This window comes from Mustela erminea, chromosome X (genome assembly GCF_009829155.1).
Source record: "Mustela erminea isolate mMusErm1 chromosome X, mMusErm1.Pri, whole genome shotgun sequence".
In the NCBI taxonomy this organism is placed as follows: Eukaryota; Metazoa; Chordata; class Mammalia; order Carnivora; family Mustelidae; genus Mustela; species Mustela erminea.
Window position 1 is genome coordinate 1,135,138 of NC_045635.1, and position 21,960 is coordinate 1,157,097.

Consider the following 21,960-nt stretch of genomic DNA (forward strand, 5'->3'; position numbering starts at 1 on the left):
TCCAGTCCAAAGGTGGAAGAGAGAGAGAGAGAGCAGGGTTCAATTGAGGCCATGCCCTAGGCACTGGGAGGAGCTGGCTGGATGCTGTCAGACCCCATCTTCTCAGTGCCTGGAAACACCATGCCTCTGCCAGCTTGAGAGGACCATGGACCCCACCTCTGCATCACCAGATTTGCATGGGTCTTCCTGGCTAGGCAGGTGTCTCCTGCTTAGAGAAGTGTAAGGAAGAGAGGACCATGCTTTTGCCACATCCCAGGCAGGAGTGGGACATAGGGGCTTCCCATGAGATGGGAAAGGTTCCTCAAACACGGGGTCTTCAGATGCTGGCTGATCTGACTGCCACACGTGCTCACCTAGACACCACCAGGTACCCTGGGCAGGATTTCACACGGCACACATGATTTTATGCCCAAGTACGACAAAAACATCTGGGAATGGTATCCAGGGAATGTTTGATTAAGAACAGCTTCCTTCTTTTCTTTGCATTAGGTGACAGACAGAAGAGTAGCTACTCCCAGTGATAATACACACACACACACACACACACACACACACACAATTTTTATCACATGGTGTGTATATGTATATATACATACGTATATGTATCTGATTCCAGAACATTCTCATTGCCTCAAAAGGAGAGCCAATTCCCATGAGTGGTCACACCTCATCCCCCTGACAACCATGGATCCACTTTCCATTTCTATGGAGTCACCTATTCTGGATGTTTCTTATATAAATGGAATCATATGCTATGTGCTATTTTATGTGTGGCTTCTGTCACTTACCATAATGTTGGTTTAGAATCTATATTTTTAAAAAATCACTGAAAAATACAATAAGCCTCTAGACAACACTGAAAAATGCAGTTGAGAAGCATAAGGAGGTGGCATGACACAGGTCATGGAATAGCTGAACTAAAAGTACTCATCACACCCAGTACTGGTGAAGTGGTGCAGCCGTGGGAGGGCCAGTGGGAATGCAAAATGGCAGCACGTTTCTGGAAAATGGTTTGGCGGATTCTTATGGAGTTAAGTGGTCACTTTGTGTAGGATCCAGCAATCCCATTGGTAGGCATTTATTACCCAAGAGCAGTAACAATACATTCACAGAAAACCTGGACATGAAAACTGAGAACAGCCTTCTGCCTCACCTGCCCACGAGGGGAAACAACCTAGAGTGGGGAATGGATGGGGCATGGTGGCCGGTGCGTACAAAGGGACATCACTTAGCCACAAAAGGGGAGGGACCACTGCTGCATGCACAACTCTGTCCAGTGTCAAATGCATATAGCTGAGTAGAAGAAGATAATTTCAAAGGGCTAACTACTGCCTGGAGTCATTTATGCTATTTTACGGAAAAGGCAAATAGAAGGAGAAAAACAGAGCAGTGGTTGTCTGTGATTGTTGCTGGACGAAATGTCAGACCGTGTTTTCAGGGGCTGGGGGAGGAGAGATTTGTCTGGGATGATGGGAGAGTTATACATCCTGCTGGGGTGGTTACATGAATCTCTACACGTGTTAAAACTCACAGGACTGTACTCTAAGACACAGAGAATGTTGTACTGTTTGTAACATGTTTAGAAGACCTGCAGGTTTTCCAAAAAATCGAAAAGAGAATGACCATATCATCCAGCAATTCCGTGATGGGGTATTTATACAAAAGAAGTGAAAGCAGGGACTTACAGATATTTGCATACTTGTGTTCATAGCAGCATGATGCACAATGGCCAAGAAGTGGAAGTGATCCAAGTGTCCATGGATGGATGGATGGATGGATGGATGGACAGGTGGACAGACGGATGGATGGATGGATGGATGGATTGTTGGATAGATGGATGGATGGATGGTTGGATGGATGGTTGGATAGATGGATGGATGGATGGATGGATGGATGGATGGATGGATGGATGTGTGGATGGATGGATGGTTGGATGTATGGTTGGATGGATGGTTGGATGGATGGATGGATGGATGGATGGATGGATGGATGGTTGGATGGATGGATGGATGGTTGGATGGACGGATGGATGGATGGATGGATGGATGGATGGATGGTTGGATGGACGGATGGATGGATGGATGGATGGATGGATGGTTGGATGGACGGATGGATGGATGGATGGATGGTTGGATGGATGGATGGATGGATGGATAAATGGCCTGTGGCCCATGAATAGAATGGAATATGATGTAGTCTTGGAAAGAAAGGGCATTCTGCATCTGCTATGATGTGGATGGACCTCAAAGACATGGTGCTGAGTGACACAAGCCAGAAGGACAAATCCTGTGATGTATACGGGGTCTGTAGAGGAGTCCCATCCACAGAGATAGAGAGTAGAGACATAGGCAGGACAGGGGAGTAAGTGTTTCATGGGGATAGAGCTTCTGTTTGGGAAGATGGAAAGTTCTGGAAGTGGATGGTGGGGATGATTGCACAACAGTGTGAATGCGCTCGATGCCTCTGAGCTGTGCACTTAAAAATGAATAAGATGGCACATTGTATGCTGTGTGTATTTTACCACAATATAAAATTTAAAACGATTTCTTTGTTTGTTGGTTTGAAAAGCCCTAGGTGAAAAAATGTCTTGCTCTAGACAGAGCAAGCAAAAGCACTCAGAGGTTATGACTGCAAGTGCAATTAACATTTATTTTTATGCCATCCCTTTAAATTGTTTATTTGCAGTGGAATACATAACAGGTCCGTAGGATGCATTCATCCACAGATGGGGCACAGATGAAACGCTCTGCCTGCCGAGCATGGCACTGGCCCTGAGAGCCAGCAGAGGGACAAACAACCAGTGTCTCTCCCCAGGTGGAGCCCTGAGTTCAGAACTGAGCTGAAAGCCATCCTGGGAAATTGCGAAGGGAAGAAGGCAAGTGTGGAATTTCCAGTTGGTGCTACAGACACTCTTGCCTTGATCTGGTTACATTCCTGATCATGGCCCTTGGGTGGGTATTTGCTCTGCCCAGATGTGGAAGCTCCTTTAGAGAGGGGCACCTGGTCGGAGTGTGCACGCTTTCAGGTGGGGCTGGGATGCACGCCCACCAGCCTCTCCCCAGCATCCCAGACCCTCAGCATTCTGAGAATGTCACCCCAGGACACCTCTCCTCTGAAAAGTAAGCAGCCATGCTCACAGGTTTCTGCAGACCTCAGGGCCTATTTTAAAAATTTATTTCTTCATTTTTGCCCTGGAACGAAGTCATAACTCACTTGGAATGTTAATGGGGGACTTCGGCTCTGCAATTGCAAAATCTAGTGCACACAGCTTGAAATGTCTGGAACTGCCTTGTATTTGGGGTGGTTTTGTGGTTCCCCAAAGGGAGCAGTTCGACCTCCCAGGGGACACCTGCTGATTGTCACAATGAGGGGGCTGGCGCTGGCATGGGGTGGGTGGAGGTCAGGGACGCTGCTCCACTCCTGACAGTGCCCAGGGGGCCCCATATCAGAGAGTTATTCAGCCCCAGATGTTAATAGTGATAAGGTGGAGACATCTGTCTCAGCATAACAGATTCTGGATGTCCGTCTGTCCATGTGTCTGTCTATCTATCCATCCATCCACCCATCATATCTATGTGTCATCTACCTATCCATCCATCCATCCATCCGTCCATCCATCCAACCATCCATCCAACCATCCATCCGTCCATCCATCCATCCATCCATCCATCCATCCATCCACCCATCCATCCATCCATCTACGCATCTACCCATCCTATCTATCTATCTATCTATCTATCTATCTATCTATCTATCCATCCATCATCTATCTATATCTATCAATCATCACATCACCTATCTATCTATGTATCTATCCATCCATCATCCATCCATCTGTCAGGTATGGTAGTGGTCTGCAACCAGAGACAAGTTTTTCCTTCGTAGGGGACATTTCTGACTGTCACAATTGGGGGCTTGCTTCTGGCATCTGGTGGGTAGAGGCCAATACCCCTACCATGCTCAGGATGACCCACCCCAGAGAATAAACCAACCCCACATACCAATCTTGTCCAGGTGGAAACTCCCTGCTGTACCTGGGACTACCCGATAATACCCTCTCATAGAAATTAGGCCTATATATGTGTGTCTGTGTATAATTCACAAATTTCACAAATCTGTCTCATGGATACATAATAGCTACGCATATATATCATTTGCATGTGAATATATGAATATCTATGTGCATAATATGTGAATATATAATATCTACGTGAAATAAAGTTGTGAAAAACCCAAGGTCTGCCCATGTGGTTGTGTTTCCTGGCTCTCTCGGGACCTCAGGCTGGTGATTTATAAATTGCTGATCCCACCCAGTCTCTGCATGGCCCATGCATGTCCACCAGCTCCTTGTACTGGCTGGCGATGCTTTCGGTCATTTTCATGGGGGAGTTATTTTGTGTATACAACTGCATCGTGAGCCATTTTCCCGAACACCCAAGGCACATCCCAAAAGTAAATCTTGTGCTTTCTGACAGCATCTTGAGTTGCCGTCATCATTTGGGACTTTTATAACTCCCTGCCTCCATGGGAAGGGCTGCCTTTGTGGGGCACCTCTCCGTGTCCTGGATCCGCAGGGAATAGACCATCTTATTTCACTCTGCATTGGTGCTCCTAAAAGCTTCCACGGAAAGAATTTCAAAGATGTGCAGAAAATGATGAAACCAAATGGGATCCGTTCGTTCCCAGTCTGAAGGTTGCTGGAACGCATCGGTTCACGAGCTCCCCTTTTCCTCCAGAGGTGAGGAGCTGGAGTCTTCCAACTCAGCAGGGGCTTTGCTAGAAGGCAGCATTAAAGGGCTTGCCATGGATGCCGGAGGGAAGGTCAAAGAGAAAAAAGCAAGGCTGCCTGCGGCCATTTACATACAGACTAGGGAGGAGGGGCCGACCCAGGGGCTGAAGAGGGAGGGTCTGCTGTCAACCCAGTTGGTTCTGAGACTAGACTGCCTAGATATTACACTCTGGAAATATGCAAGTTTGGAAAACAGCATCCAAATAAGGAAAATAAGGTCTTTGAAGAGAGGAGGAGTGCTTTTCTTCCTTGTAAATGAATGATTTGACATATGGCAGGATTTTATGTTTGACAAGCTACACGGGCTGTCTCCGAGGGTGTCTTGAGAGCCAAAGCACCCAGTATCCCAACATCACGCCTGTCATGGTCTGGGGGACAGAGGTAAGCAGGGCAGGATTGCTGTAGAACTCCTTTGCCCTCTGTGTTGATCCACATTGATGTGAGGATGGGGTCCCCTCATTTGCAGGTGTTGCAGAGGGTACATAAGGTGACGCTGGAAATCTGCCGTGACATGTTGGCTTCCCAGCTGGAAGTGACGCCTCCCTTCTCATGAGCCAACCTCGTTTGGAGGGGAAACTAATATCCCACATGCATTCTTTTTGACCAGATGGAACCAAAAAACAAGTTACCTCGAGGCTTGTTTGGATCTCTGTGACAAGACGAAACAACCAAACAGCCCACCGGAGGGCTGCTCCCTGCACCAATATCAAGTTCTTAGTTTGAGCAGAAGGGACTTGGGCATGATCCCTATTCTGGGGAAATCAGGATGATCTCAGAAATTTGTGAGAATGGGTCATCGTGCTATGCCATTGCTGCAATCACCTCACTCTCCTAGATGTCTCTGAAAACATGGGCTTCTGACCCCATTGGAAATCATGGCTCAAAGAGCCATCCCAAGGAGGGTGAATCCTGAAGCATGTTGAGCATTTGGACAAATGAAAAGTACCCAGTCAGCAAGACTCACTCTGTTGCATCAGGGCACTTTGGTGCAGCTGGAAGCCATGCATGTGGGCACCCAGTGTGCACCCAAGAGGAAAAGCATAGTCTTGCTTTGAGGTGCTTTCCATGCTCTCCATAGCAAATGTTTGATTGATCTGGGATTCAATCAATCTTTTAAAATGTACATTCAGATGCATTTAGGACATTCGCTGTGTTGTGCAACCACCATCTCATCCTGGCTCCAGAACATTCTCATCCCCCCAAAAGGAGACCCTGTCCCCATTAGTAGTCATATTCCATCCATCTCCCGAGCCCTCAGGAACTACTAATCTTTTTGTGTCTGTGGATTTAACTGTTCTGAGTACTTCACAGAAATGGCCTCATACACCATGTGGTCTTTTGTTCCTGGCTTCTTCCAGTCATGTTGTTTTCGAGGCTGGTCCATGGTGCATGTATGGGCCCTCTATTCCTTTTTCATGGTCAAATACTATTCTGTTGTGGGGAATGTATGCTACTGCATTTTTTAAAATTTATTTTTTATTTATTTTCAGCATAACAGTATTCATTATTTTTGCACCACACCCAGTGCTCCATGCAGTCCGTGCCCTCTCTAATACCGACCACCTGGTTCCCCCAACCTCCCACACCCCCTGCCACTTCAACCCCTCAGATTGTTTTTCAGAGTCCATAGTCTCCCACGGTTCACCTCCGCTTCCAATTTCCCCCAACTCTCTTCTCCTCTCCATCTCCCAATGTCCTCCATGATATTTGTTATGCTCCACACATAAGTGAAAATAGAACTTCCCTATGACCCTGCAATTGCACTCCTGGGTATTTACCCCAAAGATACAGATGTCGTGAAAAGAAGGGCCATCTGTACCCCAATGTTTATAGCAGCAATGGTCATGGTTGCCAAAGTGTGGAAAGAACCAAGATGCCCTTCAACGGATGAATGGATAAGGAAGATGTGGTCCATACACATTATGGAGTATTATGCCTCCATCAGAAAGGATGAATACCCAACTTTTGTAGCAACATGGACGGGACTGGAAGAGATTATGCTGAGTGAAATAAGTCAAGCAGAGAGAGTCAATTATCATATGGTTTCACTTATTTGCATTTTTTAAAAAATGTAGGCTTCATGCCCAACCTAGGTCTTGAACTCATGACCCTGAGATCAAGAGTTACATGGTCTACCAAGGAAGCCAGCTAGGCACCCTGCTAGTGCATTTTTAATGTGCTCCCACTATCTTAAAATGAAATCACAGGTACTTAGAGCTATGGACAAATTTAATCGCAGCCACATCATGTCCATGTAATGCAATTTGTAATAAAGTGATAGGCATCTGAACATGTCAGGGCTTGCAGATGATGAGGCGGTAAGACGCTCGCCTCTGCATGTCAGATCCCCAAGAAGGTGTCGGCTGCAAACAGATGCTGCCCCAGGCACGCTGCATTAGTAATTCCGAAGCCATGAGCTGCCATCTGCATTTCTGCAAACAGTGAACAAGTCAACCAAGGACAATCTTGTACGAATGTAGTGGCTGCTTCCCTGGAAAACTCAATGATTTCGTTTCTGTGTTAACAGAATGAAGTTTCAGGCTTGGGTTCATAACACACAGGATGTTCACCTGCCTGGACATCTGGATGGACATTAAGAAGTCAAGTGGGCATGGGGACATGGTACACTGGGTAGCCCTGTCCTGTGCCTTGCAACGAGTCTACCACGCTGGCCTCCTCTAGCTAAAATGTCAAGAGTAGCTCTTTTGTTTTGTTTAGTGTTGTTGTGTTTTCTTTTCAGGGTGCCCTTCTCTTCCCTTTCATGAGCCATGTCGAGAACAACCAGCATTGCAAACCACTGGACCACTGAGAAGGCAAGCCAAGTCATCAGGTGCACATGACTTGGACCCAACTCACAATGGTAGCATTACTCACAAGGCGAGATCTTCTGCAGCCTTAACTCCCTTCTGTGGCCCCCTCCCATGAGTGTACAGACCACAAAAAGACCCACTGAAGGGGTACCTGGGTGGCTTAGTCAGTCTGAGTGACTGACTTTTGATTTCACCTCGGCCATGATCTTAGGGCCGTGAGATCAAGCTTACTGTCAGGCTCTATACTTAGCGTGGCGTCTGGTTGTCCCTCTCCCTCTGCTCTTCCCCTCCTCTCTCTCTCTCTCTTCTCTCAAATAAATAAACAAATTAAATTAAAAAAAAAAGACATTTTGAACAAAATAACTCTTTGCCCAAGTCATGGCCAACAGACATCTCACAGTGTAAGTGTCAATCAAAACATTACACCCTACACAGTAAATATATACATTTTTGCTAAATTATACCTCAATAAAGTCAGAATGATAAAAATGAATATTCTCCCCCTAAAAGAATGGTCCTTTTAGTTACCATGCTCTGATTTTCTCTGAGACATTCTGAATGAAAACTCATTGACTCACACCTGGCACCATGGTAGACCAGCCATACCACAGGGTCTTTGAAGGACGATATACATAGGTCTTGGATGAAACAGGACACGCAAAGTTTTTAATGCATTGCTGGATCCACGACATCAAAATTATATTCTTAATTCTACATATCTGGGAATTCCTTTTTTTTTTTTTTTTTTTAAGTAAGCTCCATGCCCAGCATGGAGATCCAGACCTGAAATCAAGACCTGAGCTGAGATCAAGAGTTGGATGCTCAACCAGCTGAGCCATCCAGGCACCTCTCTATCCGGGAATTTTTAAAACACTGGTTTGACTAAGCAATGGTGTAAAGAGGAAAAAAATGAGGACAAGGATGGCACTCGGTATCCACAAGATGTAGACCAAGTCAGAGGGAGAAATGAATGACACAGAAGGCTTCCACTGGACATAGGAAAATAAAGAAATAATGGCATCTATCACATCAGGAAGTTAGGCGATATATCCCAGAATGAAGGGAGGAAGTTAGGCAACTGATACAACCAAAAACGATAAATTAGCAATAATCGCACACGTTGGTAAAGTTCTATTCCTGAACCAGAGAACGTCCTTCCTTGAGTAGAAGGTCAGAGCCGGAGAACTCCCAAGCTGTTTACTAGGCACAGAGGTTCACATACCGCCCCTTCCAGGAAAGCAGGAGCAACTTAAATCTAGGTGTTTGTGCTTTTATGGCATTTGGTAAAAAGCTATGGCTCTAGGCTCAATGCCTAGGATACTGGTATCCAGATGACAGAAAATACAACTCCAACTATAGCTGACCCTTGAACAACACAGTGTGAATTGCACAGGTCCACTCAGATGCAGACTTTTTTTGATAAATATAGCACAATCTTGTCAATGTCTCTTCTCTTCCTATGATTTTCTTAATCACACTTTATTTTCTGTAGTTTATTTTTATTGTAGGAACACAATATAATACACAGAATATACAAAATATTAATTGACTACATTATTGGTCAGGCTTCTGGTCAACAGCAGGCTCCCAGGAACGAAGTTTTGGGGGAAGTCAAAAATTATATGTAGATTTTTGAGTGCATAGAGGCTGGGCACACCCAGCCTTGTGCTGTTCAAGGGTCAAGTATGATTTCTCCACTTAAATGACAAATTAAATCCAGACCCTGCCTGCAAAACCATGGGTGTCATAGAGTTATTCCTGAACTTTCCTCAAGCAGAGTGCATACATAGGTTTTGTTGTCTCAGCAAACCTGGGTGCAGACAAGGTCATGTTAGCATCATTACTCAGTAGACAAGGCTCAGAAAGACAGACCCGAAGACTTAACGATGGTGCCCACTGCAAGACTGCACGCTTCCCAAAGTTCACATCCAGTGGGACATGGGATGTCCCCCCTGACCTGTACATCAATCCAAGAAGCTTCCCCTATCTCGTCTCCTGACCTGTCCCACCTTGGAGGGAGCCCAGTGCACCTTGTATGGTTGAATTTCCAAACAGGCAAGATGAGAGGTGCCCATGCCACCTGTTCATGATACAGAAACCTTCAACATCCAGTTGGCATCCAGACAGAGCTTGTGTCCTACGCAGGCCATCCTTTGCTGAACTCACTCTTTCTTGTTAAAAGTCTCTGCTGTCCTATCCAGTGAAATCTCCAGATTCCAGGGATTGGAACCTAATATCCACGGAGGTCATTATCAGTCCATCACAGACCTCCAGCTCCTTTGGGACAAGAGCTAGGTCCCACTCAACTTGATCGAGTTTGTTTCCTCAGAGCCTGGCTTGGTAGAAATGAATGAATGAATGAATGAATGAAGAGATGAATGAATGAAGTGGTCCCTCCCACTGCGGAACCAAAACAAAACTCACCATTGCTACACTGAAGGAACAAAAGAACAGCTTTACCGAGAAGAGAAACGCATGCATCCTGAGTCCAACTACTGACTCAAGTCTTACTCATGGATGGAAAGTCATCACCCTGGTGGGGCTCAGAGACCCTCACGGATCCCCTAACATGAGTGACAGGCTCCAACCCAGAACCCCCAGTGCCTGCCAAGTCACAAAATGAGCTTTACTCACCCAGAGATCCGCACGAATTCTCCAGCTGCTGGGAAGTGTCTCCAAGCACCGAGGCATTTTACGATCACGGGTCGAGGGCGTCTGCTAACTTCTCCAGAACCATGTTTAACCATGTGTTGTTGTTTTCCTTCTCTTTCTCTCTCCCAGGGAGGAAGAGCAACAAAAGGGCTGTCGTGTAACAAATAAGAACAATCTGAGGCCAGGGTCCTACAAAGTTCAGATTGCTCTTGGATTGCATCTTCTCAGCCCGAGGACTGCAGCATCTGTCAGACCCTGGCGCGCTTGTTTTCTCAGTGATAGAGGATGCTGGCTTGGACAGGAGTCATCCTACCAACACCGTCATGAGCCTCTACTTGGAAAGTACCTTTGTGATAATGATGACCGTCACTGGCACTTGTGTCTGACAGCCTCAAGCTGTAATATGGTCCTTGATGACCCATCAATGCTCCAAGGTTGGCATCTTCCAGAATTCGAGATGCTGTTTTTTGGCACCGAGTCCTGGCTGCTCAAAAAATCAGATGAAGAACATCTTGATCATGATTCTAGGTCTAAAAGACCTTAATCTGGGCTTCAGGGCTTTAGTAGAACATCTGAGCAGTCTGAGGACATGCCAGCACTTAGGGATAGAAGATGCAGTCTGAGTACATCTGGTTCAGGTTGGGTCTTGAACTTGGTTGAACAAGAGGATGGCTTGAGCTCTACAGAAATGCTGAGGTCCAGAAGAATGAACCCTGGAGTTCTACTGAGGGTAGGGATGAGCAGTAATCATTTTCAGACACTCCCCCAGTGGGCCAGCAAAACCCATCAGCCTAGCTGGACTTTGGGAGAGACTGTCAGCATCTTTGTTGAGAAGATTTGTTTAAGGTTGACCACCTTGGCCAAGAAAGTCAGAGAACTCTGTCACTGAAAGAGAATCCGTCATGCGCACTCTCAAATAACCCAAACCAGAGCAATGACATTCCTTTGTATTTTACTAAATTCCCATGAAGTCATGCTCCATTCCAGGACAGCAGATCCCTAAACTGCTTCATGGTGCCACTGCACCCATCCTGGAACAACCAAGAGGCAATCCTAGAAAGCATCTGTCCCTGTGTCCCGTGTGAGCCCCATGCTAGAAGAGCTGCTGGCTCTTCCAAAGCACGCGTGTGCCCAGAGTCGACATCAGATTTGGGTGTTTGGTGAGATTCTGTTAACTGAAGGAATAGATGGTCGGATGACCAGTAGTCACTGTTCTGGAAGTTCAGAGTGCAGTCCAGCAGCACGCAGGCAGTGGTGTCCTTTCTGCTGCATTTTCAAGTGGCTTGTCTGTCCATGTTGGAGTCTGTAAACATCCTTAGAGAGAGGACTGAGCCTTCCTTGCCTGACTGGTAGCTGAGTAAGGGTGAGCCCTGAAGTCAAGGATGGTGCCCGTAAACTTTGGGAAATAGAACCACAGGGATCTGTATGAGTTTCCTGTAACACATTCCTATCAACCTTGGTGGCTTAAAAGCCACAGGAATTCGTCCTCCCACAACTCTGAAGACCAGAAGTCTGAGATCCAGGCAGGGCAGGGCTGCTGAGATCCAGGCAGGGCAGAGCCCAGAGGCTCCAGAGAAAGGTCTTCTTGCCTCTTCTGGGGGCTCTAGGTGTCCTTGGGTTTGTGGCCATGTCCTTTCTGTCTCTGTCTCCATGGTCACATGACCTCTTCCTATTTTGTAATCAAATCTCTGCTATCTCTGATAGGAAACTTGTGATTACACTGATTATACCTAAATAAGCCAGGATGATCTCCTTATCCTAAGATCTTGATTCCATCGTAAAGATGATCTCTCCAAGTAGAATCACATCCGTAGGTTCTCAGGGGTGAGCGCATGGAGGTATCTTTTGAAGGGGATCATAATTCCACCCCTACAGGGACCAACTAGATACAGCCCCAAAGACCCTCCGTCTCTGTCCGACTGTGTATGGATCACCATTCATTCTCCTGGTAGACAAGCTGCCTGTGCCTACAGATAAGGGAGGAACCAGAAGATGTCCAGCTCAGGTGGGGTCTGATGAGCTGTGATCAACACCCATGACTGGGCATCAGAGATGTTTGTGGCTACTTCAGTATCATGGTTTAAGCATAAACCAGGCCCTACAGAAACCTCTAGGAAGGATGTCAGGAGAAGTGTAAATGGACATTCTGAATGAGAAACAACCCAGGAGAAGTTCACAGGTGGCAATGTGATGGTGAGTGACAGGGAAACCGAGGCCCCTTCCTTTACGTGTTGCCCAAAACAAATAGTCACGAATGCCTTTCCCTGTCCCACAAGATGTTGCACAGAGTGATTACAGACTCCTCCCCTCATTCCTGTCCTGTAGAACCCATGGGGGTTGCCATCTAGACCCTTGCCTCCTCCTTGTCCTATAGAATCCCATGGGGAGTGCCACCTAGATCCCTGTCTTGTGTCTGTCCTACAGAACTCCATGGGGAGTGCTGTCCAGACCCCTCTCCTCATCCCTGTGCTATAGACACCTATGGTGAGTGCTGATCAGAGCCCCCTCCTCATTCCCATCCTGCAGAGCCCCATGGGGAGGGCCATCCAGATCCCTCTCGCCCTGTCCTAGAAAACCATATAGCGAATGTTGTCTAGGACCCTTTGCTCCCACCTGTTATAGAGAATCCCTAACACGTCTGGTTAGGGTCACATGACTCATGGGCTTGAGACAGATCATGACAGCAGCTCTAAGGCTATAGGTGGAACCTGGGACCAGGTGACTCTCAAAGGATGGAGTAGAATATGGGTTGTTACTTGAGCCTTAACCCGACAGACAGGGGAAGGCTCATGTCTCTGTTTCACGGGCCCATAATTCAAAGCTGGGAGTCTGGAAAAAATGGGTGAATGGAAGAACAAAGGACCTAGGGGACCCCAAGCCCTCTACAGCCCTAGTGGTTCTGCTCCTCTGAAAGTGCCTACCTGACCCGGAATGTGTCTCCCAAATCTGGTCCCTGCACTGCGCGAAACAAGGAAGACTGCACAGTGGGATTAGGCAGCATTTAATTGTTTATGGCACTTGCAGAAATCTGGCACATGATTGATGGCTTTGGGACCACCTCCTTGGGAATGACATTCAATGTTCCTTTTGGTCCTTGACTTCCTGCCAAGACAGGAGAGCAGACAGGAGACCTCTGGGCACACAGCCCTGAAGGCAGGCAGCTGTGAACAATGCAGACACGGGGATCTGTCACAGACCTGTGTTTGCTGGACTGAAGGCAAGGTCTTCCCCGACGTGACAGCTACCCCGAGAAGGTGCTCGGGGTCACGTCAGTGATGCCGGTCATCTGGCAACTCCTGGCCCACAATTCTCTTTGAAGATCTAGGTCATACGTGACCGCGAGAGACTTGGTCTCTTTCTCGTTGTAAAGGTAGCGGCCGCCTATTCCTTCCAGGTCTGGGGTGACTGCCGCGTAGACGGATGTCCAGGCTCCTTCATCTGGGGTCTGTGGGGAGAAGGAAGAAGGCCGGGACACGTTAGCCTTCAGGGCAGTGTGCATGGGATTCTCAGGACTCCCACAGATGTAGCTGGGTAAGACACAGCACGCTCATCTCCTGGGTTGGGATACTCAAGCGGAAAGCCACGTGTACAACCTAGCCGAGCTGATGGGTTAATCCATTTCCATAGGCAATAATGCATATTAAAATCTGTGATGAGGACAGTCCAGTTTTGCAGCTCCTGGTGAACCCAGAATGCATATGCACTGGTCAAAGCGGATGAACCCTGAGCCTCTGTGTTTAAGCAACACTAGGTAGCAAGCGGGTAAAACGTGACCACCTTGGAGAAAGGCTCTTTTGGTGAGCTTCCTGCGGGGAAGGAAGCATTCCTGGGCTATGGTCACTGCTCACGGGGAAAGCAAAGTCCAAGTAGGAGCTTAAAATGCAGAGGACACGTGAGGTTTGGAGATTTGACTCTGGCGGAAGGAGGCAACGTGGGAACACGGCACACCCTGCATTCTGGGGTGGGAGTCGGCGTGGTCAGTGGGTTGGCATGGTCATTGGGTTGGTGTGGTCAAGGGTTGGCGTGGTCAGTGGGTTGGCGTGGTCAGTGGGTGCCAGTGAGCCAGGAGGAGCTCAAGAGATTGGAAATGGCAGGAACCAAAGCACCTCCATCTGCGGCTACGATTCTAGATCTGGAAGCCAACAGAGTTTCCCCCTGAGAAGATAAAGACTTTTTCAGGAGCTTGTCTTGTTTAATCAATTTATGGAAATTGGCTCAATCCTCCAAGGCTTCTTACCAGACTCTGTAAGTCTATACAGCTGACCCCTGACCAACCCAGGTTTGAACTGCACGGATTTTTCCGATAAATGTATCACAGTCCCGTAAACGCATCTTCTCTTCCTTGGACAGACATACGCACTGACGTACCCGCACCCACGTTTACACCTAGACGCCCTCACCATCCCCCACGCTGGCCCTGACCACCCAGCTCTGCTCACATCCAAGGGGGCTGAAAAAAGGAGCTGTTTCGTGGCTATAATACGTCTCGTGGAGAATTAATCACATCCACTTACCCAACTATCACGGGCTTAAATACATGATAGATGCTGGGCTTCGAAAAGCAACCGCGGATCGTTTGTAGAACATTTTCAAGGCCTTGGGCTGATAATGAAGACGGAAATGAGATTTCATTTGTATTCTTTAATTCGTAAATGTTTTGACAGCTCACGAAATAGATGGTTTTATTCATTTATTTCTCATTACGTTGCATATCACATCCTAATCATGCCCCATCCGAGCAATTATTGGTCCTGCCTGTGTAAAAGGGAGCGGGTCATGATAAATGTTGAGGGGCACGTGTGTGTATAAACACGCACACGGACACACGGTCACGTCCATGTGCATGCACATGTGCTCCCACTCACCCACATGCACACACACAGTCACACAACTTGGACCTTTGGGGATTTATCTGCGTCGTCTGGAGTTGGGAGGAGACACACAAATTTCTCAGGACCCGGGTTTAAATTTCGACGTCACCGCCTGTGAACTGCGAGATCACTGCTGTATCGTCCTCCTGCCTAAGACTATTTCCTCTCCTGGAAAACGGCAATTCCAGAAAAAGTTCTCCCACAAAATTGTCAGGGAGAAACGCAGGACATCGTACGAGTGGAAAGCTCTGGCCAGTAGAAACCCAACTGCAAATGATCCACAGTAACCATGACCCGGGTGACCATACTACGGGCTGGGCACTGTACTAAGCACTAACACCCATTTTACAGATGAGGACCCAAGGCTCAGAAAAGACTAGTCTTTCCCCCATGGGACACAGTTGATGGGGGGAGGAGCTAGGGTTAAGAACCCAGGGCCACCAGCTTCCCAGTCAACATCCCTCACCCATAGCACGTGCTGACTTCTCCAAGAAATGAGTCCAGAGGCTGGTGGGAGAGTGGGTTTAGGTGGACGTCTGAGTCCCGGGGAGCTTCTACAACAGGACATGTCTCATGCAGGGAGAGAGCATGAGTGGAGAACGTCCATGGGGCACAGCTCCTGCCTCTGTCTGGGCAGCCGACGTCTGCTGAACCGGAAGGTTGAACATCAACCAGAATGCCTGAAAGACGCTGGACCATGTCCCCGCAAATGCACATATTGAAGACCTCACCCCCGGGACCTCAGAATGGGGCTTTTTTGGAAGTGGGGGTCTTTAAAGAGGGGATTAAAGTCAAAGGAGGTTGTTGGTGGGGACCCTGATCCAAGAGGGTTTGGGTCCTTATAAGAAGAGATGAGGACACAGACATGCACAGAGGGACGACCATGCGGGGACACAGGGAGGACATAAGGTCTACACGCCAAGGAGAGAAGCCTCAGGAGGAACCAGCCTTGGCCCCGTCTGGATCTCAGACACCCAGCCTCCGGGTCTGAAAGACAATGAATGTCTGTGGTTGAAGCCACCCCATCTGTGGTACATTGTCTCGACAGCCCGGGAAGACTAATTTAATGTCCAAATGATTTCTCCTCTCCAACCGGGAATGTTAGTCTATGGAGGGCAGCAGTGACAGGTAGCTCTGGCAGCTGTGTGCCCATCCCAGGAACGAGCTGTGTGTGCACACCCTTCCCATGGAACAGGTGCTTATGACTCTACTCGTCTCCTGTACTCATGGGAGGGACATGCTCAGATTCTTTAAGATAGACCTAAGACCAGCAAAGACCCCAACAGGCAGGAGACGTTTCTTAAATACGTCTCCAGTGAATACATATATCTTGTGACGGCCTGAATGTACGTGTCCTGTCCTCCCCCAGTTCCTATGTGGAAGCCCTAACCCTCAATGGGATGGTATTAGCAGGTGGAGCCATTGGGAGGTGATTAGGGTTACATGAAGTCTTGAGGGTGGGAGCCCCGACAATGGGACTGGTGTCCTTATAAGAAGAGTTGGAGACCCCAGAGCTCTCCCTCTGTCCATCACGTGAAGACACAGGCAGATGGCCATGCATGTCCAGTAGAGAGCTCTCCCTCTATCACATGAGGACACAGGCAGAAGGCCATGCATGTCCAGTAGAGAGCTCTCCCTCTGTCCATGACGTGAAGACTTAGGAAGTCTCCAACCTATGAGTAACAAGTACCTGTTTCTAAGCCTCCCCAGTCTGTGGGACTCTAACGCCACCCAAGCTGAGGAATACGTGTCCTAACACCAAGATCTATATTTGAATGATGCTGTGTTCTAGGTTATGAAAAAATCCACAAAGAAGCAACAACTGCTTGTCTTTTCCTGAATCTCTCTGAGCTAGAACCTTGCACACTACAGTCACAGTAGAGGTGAAGTCACCTTCAGCGGAGCATAAGAAACACGTGCACCATGCATGGGCTTTTTCTATTCCTTCTCTCTTTGCTCACTTTTCCTGTGTTTCTGTTTGCTTTGTGTTCTTGTTATAGATGTCTTGCACCTGTGGCTCATGGTGCGGTGATCGACCACTGGCTGGGCACCAGCTCATTGGCTGGATGTCCCCAGGGAGCCATCACACATACACACCGACAAGGAAAACCATGTGAGTTGACTGCGAACGGGACCAGCACAAAGCCCTGCTGCCCTCAAAGATCGTTTTCACTGTGGTGCTCCCTTGCTAACTCGGGGCTTCATGTAGGGGCGCCATGTTGTCAAAAAGGCAAGATCAAAAGGCTTCCTCTCCTATGACCTTTCCAGTCTGTCCTTGCATGGTGAACACGTAGATGTTATCTCATGACTAATAACTTCAAGCTTGGGGTTGTTCACTCCCAGCAAAGAGAGTTACTAATCCTTTCTTCTTTCCCAGGATCACTGTTTGGGTCATTTGGTGCTGGAACTTCACGTCCTAGAGAAGCTCAGCACAGCCCACGACCTGCTGAGAGCTCCGAGCTCATGAAACTCCAACACGCTAATGATCGCCAACCAGAACAGGTCAATGAGGCAGAACCTCTTGCTTAATTTGCCAAGGACGATCAATAGGAAGATAGCTGATGAAACTCAACGCTGCTCTTCAACAAGAAAATGGACATTTTGTGCTGGTTTCTATGACCACGCTCCTCTCCTGGAATTTTCTAAGCCGAGCATGGAATTCTACAATTTATTCACTGTTTCTTTTTGTTTCGCTGTGTTTAATTCGTCTGCAGGGATTGTCTCCTCTACGAAAGTACCTGGGATCCAGGTACTCAGCTGGGAATTCAGGTCTATGATGATGAGCATCATGGCGGCAAATTGGCAACTACCTAATTAAGGCAGATACACAGAAAGACCCAAATTGGCTGTTCTCTCATTCTGGCCTCAAGGAAAACCAAGGGCAGATGATCTCAATCAAATGGAAAGTCTGCAGATCTATCGAACTCCCCAGCAAAATTTGGTATCTGCCCCTGTGTCACTGGAGTTGAGAAGAGCTGTATTCAAGCTCATTCCCAGGAGGATGAAGTGTGTTTCTTGGGTGCCGAGTACACAGAAATCAGTCGGCTTCTGCACAGATAAGAAGATCCTCGAGACAATGGTTCCCCCGGCATAAATAACTTATCCCATTTTATCGGCAGCTTGTAAAAAATGAAACAAAACAAAACAATGAAATAAAGATCATCCGTAAAGAATTGTAAAAAGTGAAAGCAAACCCAACAGTGGACGTGTTGCTTCCATCAGAGGCAGGAGGATCACTGAAGAACCAGATGCCCGCTGGGAGACCAGGGAAGAGGGCTCCGTTGTGTTTCTAGTTAAAGGTCGGCTCTGCATGAAACCGGGGCTGGACCTGGCAGCGACGCACCAAGTTTCAATTTGATTCATCCCAACAAATGTTTATTAAATGCTCCCCAACGTTTTGTGGGCTCTCGGGGCCAAGAAAGGCAATTTTGAAAATAATCCCTACCACCGCGGAGTTGACAAGAGGCAGGGGCTGTGGGGTGATGTTTGGGCACAAGCGGGTGAAAAAAAAAAAAAAAAAAGAAAAGCAGCAGCAGCAGCAGCAGCAGCACACGTGGTAGAAAGAGGATGAAATTTAAAGCATGCTAAATAGAGCTGCAAGCAATGTCGGGTTGGAGGGAAACATGAATGCCTTATAATTACCTAATTACACAGGGCTTTACAGTATCGGAAATGCTTCCACATATATTATGTTAGCAATTTTCACAACAATCTTATGAGATATTATTATCCAGAATTAACAAATTACCAAAGCGAGGGGCATCGCGGAGGATGGGAAGGCAAGGGAAGGGGTGGCCAGATCTCGCTTCTCCCAGAGACCCCAACCCTCTCCATCTTGGTCCTTAATCTGCCTCCCTAGAGGTCCATTCCCCACGCCTACAGCTTCCTTTCTCCTCTCCTTCCCTGTCTTCATCTTTGACGTGAAAAGCTGACCTCACTCTCCTCTGAGCCACAGACACATGCATGGCAGCCCAGTTGGCATCTGAAAGTAGACACCCTCCTTCACCCACCTCACGGTCAAGCATCCCCAAATCCCCTCCTGGGCATTTCTCATCACCCCATGTCTGGGATAGGCACCACCATTACCCTCATTTTCCTGAGTGAGAAACCCCAGAATTACCCTTGAGTCTCCCAGAGCCACAGTCAAGATGTCTTCATTTTATCTCGGGACTAGTGTTCGGGATGATTTCTCTCCCTCTCCACCACTGGAGTACCACCTCCACCACTGGAGTGGTCTATAAACAGACCCCAGGTGCCCCCGTGTCCTGCAGTCCATCAGATACTTTGTAGGTTGCATGGGTTTGATCCTATTACTTCCTCACTGACATTTCTCAACGGGCACCCAGCCCTAACCTAGTAACGTGGCCATGGCTTCTAACACATGATGAGCTTCTCTCTTTGGACACCTGCAGTAGGGCTGGGAACAGCTGCTTTTGGGAGAATTGAGACATGGGCAGCTCAGATCATTTCCCAGTCTTGGGTTCAGCTGGGGGACACAGCTAAGAAAGAGGTGGCGTCCGTTTGACCACCCGCCATCTTGAACAACTTTCTGCATCACGTATAGTTCCAGCATTGCTCATGGACCCTGGTTTAGCCTTCAATCCACCTTCAAAGGCTCCATCCCCAGCAAGGCCTTCTCCTCTTGCCCCTAACACTAGGGCAGACTACTGCCACCCTATTTGTCCTTTTGTCACTCATGCAAAATGCTCAAAGTCAAAAGGAGTGGTAACGAGTCGAGTTCCCAGAGCCCTGGGTACATCTATGGGAGATGCCTCCCTTGATGCCTCAGTGATCCGTCTTGATCACTCTATGCCTGGAGGGGTGCACGACGCATCATCAGCCTGAATGAGAATCAATGACTGACTCCCTCTTCCAATCCTCCTGTATGAGCCCACCTGATTTGATGTAATCTTCATGATATACCTGCGAGGTGGGTCTTATCCCACCTGCTTTACAGGGGAGCAGCTGAACCCAACACACTGGGCAAAGATAAGATCTTTGTCTTGACAGCAGTCTGGACAGCTAAGATCCAAGGAAGGAGGACCTGAGTTTCCTTTGGGTATTCTTGGAGAAGGATCAGAAACTCGGTGGCTTAAAACAGCACAGATTTATCATCTTAACATTCTATAAGCTCAGGTGTCTAAGATGAATCTCAGAGGGGGCATCGGCTGGATCCTCCAGGAGAGAGTCTGTCTCCTGTCCCCTCTCCTTCTCTGACTTGTAACCCTCCGTCCTCTCCGTTATGAGGACCCCTGTGATGACCCTGGGCTCCCCGGGATCACTGGGGATCTCCTACATCCCAGGATGGAAGCGGAATGGTGGTAGGTTCCTGTAGCATGATACAAGGTCAACTGAAGGTTGTTATTTCAGTGTGCTTGAATGCTGAGGGATGATGGGGAGAAGCTGAGGACGCAGAGGTGGGGAGAAGCATCGCGGGACGTGTGTCCTTGAGTTGATTAATTAAACGTACCACTCTCCTGACACTTCCATCAAAAAGCAATCAATGGCCCCACGACTGGGTTGATTCAAATGCATACTAAAGAGAACCAACCATCACTACGTCCTATAGGTTGTTGGGATGTGGGCCCATTCTACACTGTCAGTTTGATCCTTTTTAGTTGGAGGCTGGTGTAGAAAGTGATTTCAAAGAGGCCTGGCATTGGTTGAGGTGAATTCCTCACAAGGGTCCCGAGGTACCCAGCACCGAGATTCACGCTTTTCCATGGTACCCACGGACCCTAACCTATAAGACTTAGTGATGGTTGGTTCAGATAGGGATGGTATCCCAATGCAACGGCCCCAAGACCTGAGAGATGCAGGATTTCTGCATCAGCACTGGCTTCACTGGGTCTCATGCCCTCTGAAAAGCTTCACTGACGCTCGCACAGAGCCCGACAGAGCCCGACAGAGCCCACGTGTACAGAATGGTCATCATGTGTGGACACACCAAACCTGTCGCCTTTACAAACTGCTTGGGGAGGGAGACACCAAATCATGCGTTTGTAGGAAGGCACACTGAAAGGGAAGGCAGGTAATTAGGCACTAAAGGGAGCTCCAGGGCACGGCTGACTTCGTGAGAGTTGCTCAGATGGAACCACCAGCAGGCAAGGAAGGCAGACCCTGAGAAGAGGTTCGGTAACTGTCCTCCTTAATTCCCAGGCTTGAAGAAACAGTTATCGACGGGATGGAGCCGTCTACACTGACTTGAGAAGAGCGACGAGTCCCCAAGCAAGCAATACGGATAAAAGAAAAATTGGAAAGCTGAACTGGAACTATCCTTCTGAAAATTCCCAAACCCAGAGGGTGTGCAAAGGCTAATATTTCCAGTCTTCAAATGCACAGACTTGTCATGATCATTCCATTAGGCTGAAGTGTAAGAGAGAAAAATGTGGGGGGAAATGGGCTTCTCCATTGTCTCATTCTTTGACTTTTTTTTTTTTTTTTAAACCCAATCATCAAGGCTTTAGGATGCCAACTTGACAAAGATGGCACAGAAGGAGATCTACAGCACTGGGGTAAACGCCAAGAGAGAAGTCATCAATGAAGCGGCTGGAGAACCAAAGGACTAGTCTACTGGGGAATAACTGAGAATCCCTGTAGAAACTGGACGCGATTCTTTCTAAAGAAACATACTGGTCCACATTATCTGAATAAGGGAGTTAAAGCAAAGAAAAACACAATCATCTCTCTAGACCAGAGTCAGCAAACATTTTCTGTAAAGGACCAGACAGGAAATATTTCCCACTTGGTGGGCCATCTGGGGGTCTGTCGTAACTACTCAGCTCTGCCTTTATCCCAGGAAGAACGCGAGAATGAACAAGCACGTGTGCCAATAAAA

The 21,960-nt window shown here is 47.8% G+C and overlaps 1 protein-coding gene across 4 annotated transcripts in view; it reads right to left on the bottom strand.

Moving 5' to 3' along the window:
- Positions 1-9,081: 9,081 nt before the first annotated feature.
- DHRSX (dehydrogenase/reductase X-linked) overlaps positions 9,082-21,960 on the bottom strand; it is a 147,363-nt gene continuing 134,484 nt past the window's right edge. For 3 of the 4 annotated variants that reach the window (XM_032331735.1, XM_032331737.1, XM_032331738.1), the window contains one exon: positions 13,237-13,696. In XM_032331735.1, the coding sequence (XP_032187626.1) occupies positions 13,493-13,696 (204 nt within the window). In that variant the 3' untranslated portion in view covers positions 13,237-13,492. Of the gene's footprint in view, positions 12,219-13,236; positions 13,697-21,960 lie in introns of those variants that run through there. The other variant, XM_032331736.1, reaches the window with a different exon arrangement.